Source organism: Falco cherrug, chromosome 14, assembly GCF_023634085.1.
Source record: "Falco cherrug isolate bFalChe1 chromosome 14, bFalChe1.pri, whole genome shotgun sequence".
Classification (NCBI taxonomy): domain Eukaryota; kingdom Metazoa; phylum Chordata; class Aves; order Falconiformes; family Falconidae; genus Falco; species Falco cherrug.
Genome location: NC_073710.1, coordinates 23,363,214 through 23,374,419, shown reverse-complemented (window position 1 = coordinate 23,374,419; position 11,206 = coordinate 23,363,214). Strand labels below are relative to the sequence as shown.

The 11,206-nt window shown below is 58.7% G+C and overlaps 1 protein-coding gene across 1 annotated transcript; it reads right to left on the bottom strand.

Moving 5' to 3' along the window:
* Window positions 1-926: 926 nt before the first annotated feature.
* Window positions 927-5,893, bottom strand: LOC129737377 (T-cell activation Rho GTPase-activating protein-like). The gene is made up of 9 exons (XM_055726948.1): window positions 5,775-5,893; window positions 4,833-4,952; window positions 4,112-4,132; window positions 3,835-3,919; window positions 2,712-2,771; window positions 2,319-2,480; window positions 2,125-2,234; window positions 1,720-1,915; window positions 927-941 (listed from the first exon to the last, which is right to left on the bottom strand). Exons 1-9 carry the CDS (start codon window positions 5,891-5,893, stop codon window positions 927-929), a joined length of 888 nt encoding a protein of 295 aa, XP_055582923.1.
* Window positions 5,894-11,206: the final 5,313 nt, after the last annotated feature.

The window sequence follows — 11,206 nt, the reverse complement described above, 5'->3', positions numbered from 1 at the left end:
AAGGGACAGCTCTTGCTGGCCTCCACTCGAGGCCGGCTCCGGTGCCTTCTCCCCAGGGGTGATGTCCCTAGGGAGCTGTGCGTGCGCAGGGATGCTGACAGTGCCCCTGTGCCGCGCAGCAGGGCTCGACGGGGAGCCCCCGGGGAGCTGCCGTGGGGCTCATCCCAAACCCTGCTCAGCACCAGCCCTCGCCGGCCCTTGCCAGCCAGCTGGGCTGACTTAGGGCCGTGTTCAGGGCTGGGAAAGATGGGCAGCAGCGCGTGGTACGCACCTGGCCTTCCTGACGTGCTGCAGCTTCCTGCATTTTCGCAGGTTTGGGTCCACAAAATCACTTCCTCTCTTCTCCTTTTTATTTGTGCTTGGCTGTCCCTCTCCTCTGCCCAGGCTTCTTTTCTCTTCCTTTTCCTTGACTTTTCCTTCTCCTGCTGGGAGCCTGCAAACCTTTCCGTCCCACAGCGTGATGAGATGGGGAAAGCCCCAAGCCCCTGCAGCGAGCTCTCAGGTCAGGCAAGGGGAGCTCTTCCTACCTGGTTTCCTGGGGCAGGCTGGTCAGTTGTGGCAGGCGTGCCAGGGACTCTGCCGTGCCCTCGGGGGTGCCTGGAGGCAAATCTGGAGGTGCCTAAACCAGAAACTTGGGAGGTAACGGGTGGCAAGTGACAGCCTGGGGTAGTGAGGGCCTGACTGCCAAATTGCTGTATGAGCTCTACAGAGGAGATGCTGGTTTGCATCGTGCACATTTTGCACAGTCCAGCCAACGCAGCCTAGACTTGATGAAGCTGCGACGGAGTAGGATTTGAGCAAAAGCCCTCTCAAGGTGGCAGCTACTCCTTTCTGTCCTTTTGTGGGTATTTTGTAGGTATGTTTTGTTTGATGAAGCAGATCACACTTCATGAAGTGCATTCCAGAAACAGACTTTCCAGTTTTCCTTAGCACGCACCACTCTGGGGGGAGAGGAGGAACCCCAAAGGCACAAGAGAGCGGCTGCCAGGAGGAGGCCCAGCGGCTGCTTGGCCTCCTGGGAAATTACTGTCCCACTTGAGACATGTTGCCCCAGCGTCTGTGGAGCTGCCGTACCTCTGCCGCTTTGGGCCCTGCCCCTGTGTCTCCCCCATCTCCGCTGTCGATGCCCAGCAGAGAGGCGGCTGCATCCAGAAAGGCTTTTGCCGGATGCTGGGTCTCTGCTGTGCCTGCAGGGCCACTTTGCTCTTCGCACCGCAGCTCTGGAAAGCAAAAGCACGTGCAGCAGCGCGACTTCTTGGAAGTCAAGAACACCTAAGCAAAGCCCAGCCGAGCCCTACACCACTTGTCTCGTCAGCGTTGAGGTTTCTGGCATCCCAAGCCCCAGTGTCTGTGACAAGCCTCAGTCCCGCCTCCTACCTGTGCCCCGGTCCATGGGTGCTGGCACCTCCTCGGCTGATGGAGGGGAGAGGCCGGCCACCTCCTCCCCAAAGATGTCCCCGCAGTTTTCAATGAGGAACTCCACCAGCACGTTCACCTGCAGACATCAAAGCCTTGGTCTCAAGCCAGGTGCCTGCAGACGTGTCAAGCAGCCTTTCCCACTGCTGACCCTTCGCCTGCGCAGGCGGCTGCGGCTGGGGGTTGCTCTTCCAGGCACCCAGCCCACCAGCACTGGCCCAAGGGAGGAGGCAGCCAGGGACCTCGCAACAGCCAAGCTCCGATGGGCCGGGAAGGCAGCACTGGCTGCTGGGTAGGGCGTACCTTCTCGGTCACCGCCAGCATGGCCTGCAGCGGGAGCAGGTCCTCGTTGGGTGGGCTCAGCAGGTTGGGCCCGACGCAGATGGCCAGGTTGCTGCAGCTCATTCTGCTGGTGGCTGCGTTGTGGCCGATGTGCTGCAGCAGGGCCATCAGCCGCTTCAGGAGGAGGAGGTTGGCCGCAGGCAACTTGTCGGCCACCCTGGGGGAAGAGGAAGACAAGGCTGATGAAGCAGAGGGTGCCCACAGCCGTCCCCGCAGCTGGCCCCAGGCGGGTGGGAGCCAGCGGCCGTGTTGCACAGCTTTGCAGCTGCCCGAAAAGACAGCTTTCTGAGGAGCCCGTGCCTTTGCAGGCAGGTCCCAGAACTCTCCCGGTCCCTGCTCACCAGGCAGGCTGCTGCCCACACTTACGCTTTCAGCTCCTCCACCTTGGCCTGCTTGCTGGCCCTCTCCATGGCTGCCATCCAGTCCTCGTAGAGGTCGACGACGAGGAGCTTGGTGGGGATGCTTCGCAGGAAGTCCTGCAATGCCAAGGGCTGCAGGTGAGCCTTTGAACGCTGCAGGCCAGCCAGGAGCTCCTCCAGCAGCAGGTCAGAAGTGCTCACCTTCAAGATGACGGCCAGCAGCAGCGCAGGCTGGCTTCCTACGTCGATGTCCTTGCCGCGGTCCAGGGCCTCGCGCAGCTGCCGAAGTTCTGTCCCACCGGCAGCTCTGCGGAATATCCCCTCCGTTGCTGGTCCTTGCTGGCGCAGGACAGCCAGCAGCTCCTGCAGGAGAGGCAGGAGGCCACTTGCTTGGCTGAAGAACCAAGCGGTGGCAAGGACCAGAGCTCTGCCCCAGACGTGGTTGCCTAAGCGCCACAAAGGGTCTGGGACCAGAAGCAGGTTCTGGGGGTGCAGAGTCCAGTGCCCTGTCCCCGCAGCTGCTGGGGACACGCAGGCCCTCTCCAGAGCAGCCAGAGGGAGGGCTGGGGACCCCGTCTGTCCAGGCTGGCTTACCTGGATGGGCCGGGGCAGCGTGTTGTCCTCCCCACAGAGGGCTGCCAGGGGCTGCCCAAAGAGCGCCCTGCTGCAGCTGGAGCCCGCCTGCCCTGGCGCCTGGGCAGCGGCCGGGGTGCGCCGCAGGGCGAAGGGCCAGGGCAGCCCCATCCTCCTCCTGCTGGTGCTGCTCCCGCTGCTGCTCCCTCCTGCTGCAGAGGAAAACAGAGTAAGACGCCACCAATGGAGACCCCAGGCCAGCGGTCCCAGCGCCTGCCCTGCCCTGCGCTGCCCTGCCGGCAGCACGGTGCTGTGTGGTGCGGCAGGATGGGCAGGGAGGCAGCAGCTGGAACCGCGGCTGTGGCTCGGAGGTGTTGACTTAGAGGCTCTTGAGAGCCATCGTGCCACGGGGTCAGCCTGTGCCAGCCTTCGCCCTGCCCTTCTGCAAGCTGCGGGCAGCAGCAGAGGCTCCGTGTCCCCGCAGAAGCATATCCAGCAGGCACTGCCCAGCAGTTGTCCTTGTCCGTCCAGGTGACATCCTTCCGTGGGCTGCCCAACCTGCATGGCGACACTCGGGACAAGTGAGCACAGCATTGCAGGAGGTTGCCTTGCTTTCCCAAACTCACCTGGTGCGGGGCAAAGTCCCCCTGCGTTTGCAGATGGGGCCGTCGCAGGCCCTTGCTTGGGATGAGCCTGCAAGAACCAAGAATCGGGCTGTGCTTGGAGAGCAGCCCCGCAGCAGAAAGGGCCACCAGCAGCCTGAGCGCGGCAGAGCTGGGACCCTCTGCCCTCCCGGGCTCTCTTCCCCATGTGGCAGGGTTCCTCCCAGTGTCACCAGTCAGAACGTGCTGGCGTGCTGCTGGCTTCCCAAAACTCTCTGCTCCCTGAGTGGCACCATCAGACCCTCTGTCCCTCCCGCACAAGCTCACCCCACTCCCTGCGCATCCCGGCGCAGCCAGAGGCAGGTGCAAGGCAGCCATTCTCACCTCTGCCTGTGCCTCCATCAGCCTCTCCAGGCTCCTGGCGCGCAGTGTCCTCCACTGGGCAGGAGAGAAGGAGGGGAAGAAGGTGAGCAGCCATGGCTCTGCTGCTCGGCTGCAGGAGCAGTGCTTGGGGACAGGGCCCAGAGCAGAGAGACACTCACGGCGTGGCGGCGGCTCAGCTCCCTCTCCAGGAGCTTGATGGATGTCAGATGGGTGACGCGGGCTCCCTTGCGTCCTTCTGGTGTCCTGTGCACCGGGAAGGGAGAGGGAGAGAGCTGGGTGAGCCCCAAGCCGTCTCTTGTCTCTTGTCAGGCAGCTGTGCCCGAGAGCTGCTCGCAGCCACGGGGGCACCTTCCCCAGCTGGGGGCTGTGTTCCCCCATCCATCCAGCTTCTCCTGGAGCATCCCCCCGGCTTACCCCAGCAGCGTGGCCACCCACAGCTCCTTCAGTGCCTGGGATCTGCAGATAGAGAGGAGAGAGAGCGTCAGGCCCTGCTGCCCCCAGCCCTGGGCAAAGGTGGGTGCCTGCACAGCCCTGTGCTGTGGGGCAGGATAGAGGTGCTGTCCAAGCCCTGGGTCGCTCTGTCCTGCCTGAGCGGCTGCATTTGCCCTTCCCTTCTGGGGACCAAAAGGTGACCAGGGGATGCAGGATGGGGAAACATCCCACATCCCTCCCTCCCTGCCACCGGGCTGCCTGCTCCCTGCCCAGCTCTGCACGCAAGGCAGAGGCCTGTGTTCACGGGATGGCGTGGGCACGGCTGGGAAGCTCTCCTGCCCGACCACGACTCACCCAAAAGTGGCGATGCAGGAGCCGGTGGGCCAGGCGAGGATGACAGAGGTGCTGTCCTCATCGGTGCCTTCCTCCTCCTCCTGTCCCTCCTGCCCCGCAGCCTCCTTCCCGCTGCTGAGCACCCACAGCTGGTCCAGCGCCAGGCGGAGCTGTGGGCGCAGGCTGGTGCCATGTCTGCAGAGAGCAGAGGCGGGCAGTGAGCTGGAGGGGGGCTCCTTGGGCTGGGTCCCCACGCGCAGAGCCCTGTCCCCCACCTGCCCTTGGGACGGACATTGGTGCCTCCAGCACCGAGGGGCCGGGGCCTGGGGCTGGTGCCAGGGTGTCCCTGGGCCGGGGCTGGGGGCAAGGATCTGGGCTCTGAGGGTCTTACCGCAACTTGGCGACCACCAGTTCCTCGTGTAGGAGCAGAAGGCACCTCTCGCTCCTCTTGCGGCCCTGGGTCAGCCGCACGTCCGCGCTCAGCACCGGCTCAGCGTCGCTGAGAGCCTCCCTGCAGAGCAGAGAGCGGCGGGCGTGAGCAACGCCAGTGCTGCGTGGCCCAGCTGTGCCCGCGTGTCCCCGAGCCCGGGGGGAGCCCACCTGGAGCCGCAGCAGCAGCTGGCCTGGCCCATCCTGCCCGGGAGAGGAGGGCCCTGGCCGTGCAGCGAGGAGGGGGCCCAGCCGGCGACGGCGAGGCTGGGAAGCGGGGTGCTGGTGCTGTGGCAGCGCTGCTGGGCCAGAGGCTGCCTCCTGCCAGCGCCGCTGCGTGCCAGCACGGCTCTGCCCTGCTGCCTGTGGTGGCCGTGGGCTCCCCGTGACCAACGGTCTGAGCCCAACGGAAAGTGGGCGGGGCCTGCGGGGCGGGGCTGGGGCCCTCTCCAGTATGGCCGGGCCTGCCTCGCCCCGGGGAGCCCCGCGCAGGACAGGGCAGGGGGCAAGGGCCACCTCCCTGCGCCTGCGGCCAGCGCTTTGCCCTGGGGTTTGGACAGGGTCCTGCTCGATAAAAGAAGCCGTTTTTCCTAGAGGTGACCGTTGTGGCCTGAGGCAGACTCCTCTTGGTGGAGGCCGGCCTAGCGGTCGGAAGGCCTCTGGCACACAGGCCGTGCCAGGCCTCAGGCCCCAAGGCGCTGGAACTGGAGCAGGCCCAGCAGGAGGAAAAACTTCCATTTTTACCAAAAGACGGGGGGACTAGCAGCAGTCAAGAGCCGCTCGTGTCCTGCCAGGCGCCACAGGGAAATGAAATGTGTGGTGAGCTTCGGCAGGAATTGTGGTGCCCCTGGAGCACCACCCTTGCTTGGGAAGGCTTTATTCCACCTGGGTGCTAAGGCTTCACCCTTGGCAATCAGGGCTGGATGAGCGCCACACAGGAGCCCCTGCCCTGTTAGCCATGACCTTCACCCAGCCGGTGGCCGACACGGCCAGGGGCGAGTCTGTGGGGTAGGCCGTGACCATGGCAAAGAAGGGGAAAAGTAGTCAGCTTTTGATGGCCCGTGTCTCGTTTCACTGTTGACCCTAAGCAGTGCCTTGCTTCAAATAGAAGTGATTCAGAGAGTTACACACCCGCCCTGTTCAGGAAAAATGCAGGAAATCAGAGACATCTAGCAAATTCTCTTGTGGCTGTTGTACACTGCAGCAAGAAGCAGCGTGGGTCCAGTGGCTAATGCTGGAAGGGGAATTCAGCACTTCTGGGAAAGGGAGATAAAGGCACTCTTGTGGGCCAGGCTGGGATTGGAGAGCCTGGGTGGGTGTCTGGGGTCCCAGCTTTCCCGCAGTGCTGACTGTGGTGCCTGCTGCTTGTTCTTCCCTGCAACGCCGGTTGCATCCACCTGCTGGGGCTGTGCTTGGGAAGGGCTCCGGGGGTGAGCAAGCCCATGGGAGAGGCCTGGGGAGAAGCTCTTCTCCAGAGATCTACCAGAAACTGTCCAGAGCATCCAAGAGGATGCTCTGTATGACAAGGGAAGGTGCCCGTTGGTCCAATGTATGAGAGCCTGCAGGGCTCCCATCAGGGTCCTTTGACCTACCCATCCTCCAGCCAGCAATCCAGGTGCTGGGGGGTCCCATGTAGGTCTCCTGAGGTACCCTTTAGCCCCGGGCAAGGTGTCGTGCCTCAGTGTGTGCTTGCAGGGCATGTTTCCTTCCTGCTGACAAGGGCGGAATTGCAGTTAAATGCCCCTGGGCGATCCCGAGCCAAGCAAACTTTTTTCTATGGGTCACACTGCTTTGCAGTCCATGTGTGTGGTTCAGCTCCTGCATGGGAGCTGAGGACACGAGGTGACCTAGCTCAGAAGCTGGCCACTCTTGCTCCAGGCAACTCCAGTTGCTTGCGTTTTCCTTCAGCTTCCCCAGCCTGATCATCTCCACTGTCACCTCCTCCCTGTCCTACAAGAAGTATCCCTATCCCAGCCATTAGGACAGTGGCACAGCACTCAGAATCCAGATCACTGGTAGAGAAGAAGGACAGAGGAAAAGAGAAGTTCTCCTTTGAAAGAAATCCTTCTTTGTCCTCCTTTAGCTACTAGTGGATGAAAAAAAGGGGGACAGAATTTCAGGCCAGCCACAGCACTGGCTTTCAAGCCTGAGCTTGTCATCTCATGGCTGTTCTGGAATGCGGTACAGTGAAAGGAGAGATAGAAATGGCAAATTTTCCCCCTCGGGGCGATCAAATGCTGGCAGAGGTTGCCCAAGGAGGTTGTGCAGTCTCTGTCCTTGGGGATCTTCAAAGGCCAAGGGCACACAGTTCTCAGCAACCTGCTCGAGGCGAGCGTGCTGGAGCAGAGGGCTTGGCCCAGAGGACCTCCACGGGTCCCTTCCAACCCCCCCCTCCTGTGTGGCTCTGTGCTTTGCTTTTGCCCTGGCGGAGATCTTCAGGGACTTTGTGCTCCGTTTTGTGTTGCCTTAGGGCTACGATGTGCTGTGGTTTGGGGGCAACAAGGTCAAGTATGTCAGAGGTCAAGCGAGTCAGTGTCAAAGTGTGTTACTGTTATGGACAGAATCTGTGTTTGTTGGCCCTGTGTTCCTGGGGTTATGGCATTTTTATCTTATCTTGTGATCTGTGTGGTGGGTTTTTTTTGCGGAGAGTGCCTTTTTTCAGCTATTTTGCCTTTGTGGGGTTTGGATGGGTGCCTTTGGTTTGTGTATGATGTTTCTTCTGGTTGTTTTTCTGCTGTGCTGGTGGATGGTGGTGTTTTTTCTGTCTTGAAACCATCGTTAGTGGTCTAATAGATCTCCTGCAGGTCAGGCAGTGTCACTTCTGGCGTGGTCTGACTCATTTCTGGTGAGCTGGTGGGTAGGTGTGGAGGACTTGTGGTCCCTCCATGGGGAGTGACTGCTAGAGGACTAACAGGCAGATCTGTGGAGGGGTGAGAGGACCGCTGGCCCATAAGTAGTGACTGTCAGAGGACTAAGTGTACTTGAACTAACGTAGGCTTCCAAATTCATGGTTATCTGTCCTGCCTTGTGGAAGAGCCATGGGAAGTCACCAGCCACACGGAAGGACAAGGGGGTTCCCAGGGGTACGTGGTTTCTTGGGTTTTGCTTTTGAGTAAGAAAGTCTTGTCTCAACATGAGTACAACTGTGAACGGTCAATTTAGCTAACTTTAGAAAGCAGGGAGTAGCACTTTTGTGCTGTGCCTCACATGGCTGCCCGGGCAGGGTGAGAAGCAGCAAGAGAATTCCTGCCTGGCACCTTCTCCAGGGGAGCCGTGCTGCACTTGTCAAGGTGAGGGTTTTTTGGCTCTATATGATTGAAAAGGTGAGGGGTTAATTTTCTCACCACAGAAATTAGGGAGCAGAACATTTGTGCTGTGCCTCACATGGCTGCCAGGGCAGGGCGAGAAGCAGCAAGAGAATTCCTTCCTGGCACCTTCTCCAGGGCAGCCGTGCTGCACTTACCCATAGTGAGGGTTTTTTTGGCTCTTCATGATTGCAAATGTGAGAGGTCCATTTTCTCACCACAGAACACAGGGAGCAAAACTTTTGTGTTTTGCCTCACATGGCTGCCCGGGCACGGTGAGAAACAGCAAGAGAATTCCTTCATGGCACCTTCTCCAGGGGAGCAGTGCTGCACTTTGACAGGGTGAGCTCTGGTTCTGCATGAGTGCACAAGGTTTTGGTCAATTTTCTCACCACAGAAAGCAGGGAGCAGAACTCTTGTGCTGTGCCTCACATGGCTGCCAGGGCAGGGTGAGAAGCAGCAAGAGAATTCCTTCCTCACACCTTCTCCAGGGGAGCAGTGCTGCACTTGGACAAGGTGACTTTTTTTTGGTTCTGCACCATTTCAAAAGTGATGGTTCTGTTTTCTGACCACAGAAAGCAGGGAGCAGAAATTTTCTTTTGTGCCTCACATGGCGGCCCGGGCACGGTGAGAAGCAGCAAGAGAATTCCTGCCTGGCACCTTCTCCAGGGAGCACTGCTGCACTTTGTCAAGGTGAGTTTTTTGGGCTGTGCATTATTGCCACTGAAAAGAGGTCAGTTTTCTCAGCACAGAAAGCAGGGAGCAGCACATTTGTGCTGTGCCTCACATGGCTGCCAGGGCAGGGTGAGAAACAGCAAGAGAATTCCTTCCTGTCACTTCTCCAGGGGAGCCGTGCTGCACTTGTCAAGGTGAGGCTTTTTTTGGCTCTATATGATTGAAAATGTGAGGGGTTAATTTTCAGATCACAGAAATTAGGGAGCAGAACATTTGTGCTGTGCCTCACATGGCTGCAAGGACAGAGTGAGAAGCAGCAAGAGAATTCCTTTCTGGCATCTTCTCCAGGGGAACTGTGCTGCACTTACCAATAGTGAGGGTTTTTTTGGCTCTTCATGATTGCAAATGTGAGAGGTCAGTTTTGTCACCACAGAAAGCAGGGAGCAGAACTTTTGTGCTGCGCCTCACATGGCTGGCCAGGCATGGTGAGAAACAGCAAGAGAATTCCTTTCTAGCATGTTCTCCAGGGGGGCAGGGCTGCACTTTCCCAAGATGATTTTTATTGGCTCTTAACGACTGCAACTCTGAAGGGTCAATGTTCTCACCACAGGAAGCAGGGAGCAGCACTTTTCTGCTGTGCCTCACATGGCTGCCAGGGCACGGTGAGAAACAGCAACAGAATTCCTTCATGACACCTTCTCCAGGGGAGCAGTGCTGCACTTTGACAGGGTGAGCTCTGGTTCTGCATGAGTGCACAAGGTTTTGGTCAATTTTCTCACCACAGAAAGCAGGGAGCAGAACTCTTGTGCTGTGCCTCACATGGCTGCCAGGGCAGGGTGAGAAGCAGCAAGAGAATTCCTGCCTGGAACCCTCTCCAGGGGAGCAGCACTGCACTTTCCCAAGCCATGTTTTTTGCTTCTGTATGAGTTCTAAAGTGCTGTGTCAATTTTCTCACCACAGAAAGCAGGGAGCAGAACCCTTGCGCTGTGCCTCACATGGCTACCATGCACGGTGGGAAGCAGCAAGAGAATTCCTTCCTGGCACCTTCTCCAGGGGAATTTCCCAGTTCCCGAGAGACTCCTGGCACCAGCTGCAAGGGGGCTCCCAGCCGAAGGGAATTGGGGTGGGAATTGGTGATGTCTCCTTTCCTTAGGCATGTTAACACTTTGGAATAACAATTGGATGCTTCGCTTCTGTTGCTCTTTTATCATATTGCTCACAGTAACTGCTACTGGTTCCTTTTATCATATTGCATGCTATTTTCTTTTATTGTAATATAAGCAACTGCGTTTGATATATTCCATCATTTGATATATTTGATAGATTTGATTATATTTGATGTAGAGTTCAGCTTTGCTGTGTATCCAGTCAGTCAGCAAAACATAATTTGGCGTAGTCGGCATCGTATGAAGTAAAACTCTCTCTATTTAAGAAGAAAAAATGTTCCTCGACTTGCTGTTGGCAGGTGGGAACCATTGCCTTACGGTGCTTGGGCCAGAGTGGTCTGGTGGTGCTGGGCAGTTGGGCCGTGCCAGGGACAGAGGGACGGGGGCAGGGGAGGGGGCGGGGGGAAGGGGTTTAGGGACGGACGGGTGGGAATGGATGAAGGTGTTTAGGGATGGAGCGGGGTGTGTGGGGGTGGGGCAAGGATGTGTGTTTGTGGGAGTGGGGGTGGGGGGGGTGGGGGGTGGGGGGAGGTGGGTGTGTGTGTATTGATAAACCGGGGGTGGGGGCGTGGGGGGGGTTGAGGGTGTGTGTGTTATTTAGAGACCAGATTGGGGGGCCTGGGGGAAGGGTTTTAGGGACGGACGGGGGGTTAATGGAGGCCTTTAGGGAAGAACCGGGGGATTGGGGGAAGGATTTTAGGGATGGGCCGAGGGTGGGGGAGGGCTGGACCAGGGTCTGGGGGAAAAGGTTTTAGGGACAGGGCGGGGAGGTGGAGGTGGGGGATGACTTCAGGAACAGCCAGGGTGGAGGAGGGGGTCAAGGGAAGTCTTTCAGGGTTGTTTGGGGGGAAGGATTTTAGGGACGGATGTGGTGTCTGGGGAGACCTTTGATGCCACCGTATAGATTCCACTGTATATACGTTTGTGTCCAGGGATTCTGTTAAGGGAAGGCTGCTGGCTCGGCGAAGGGACAAGATGTCTGAGCTCCCCAGTTACCACACTGATTTGGTGTTTAGCTCTACGTTAAACACACCTGCGCACAAAGGTTAGGCCAAGCTGACTCTCTAAAGCTGTTTAAAGTGACGAATTAAGGGACCTCTCATCCAGGGAGTCAGCCTTGGGAATGATGGGGAACAAAGAATGGATGGGGAAAAGAACTCCATTCTCTTCAGTGATGCAGAAAGAGCCTC

Coding starts and splice junctions, on each gene's coding strand:
- LOC129737377 (XM_055726948.1), bottom strand. CDS start 5,893: ATGGTCACGGCCTACCCCACAGACTCGCCCCTGGCCGTGTCGGCCACC. Junction 2,772..3,834: donor AGCTGAGCCGCCGCCACGCC/GTGAGTGTCTCT, acceptor AGCAGGGCGCTC/TTTGGGCAGCCCCTGGCAGC. Junction 1,916..2,124: donor AAGGTGGAGGAGCTGAAAGC/GTAAGTGTGGGC, acceptor CTCTTCCCCCAG/GGTGGCCGACAAGTTGCCTG.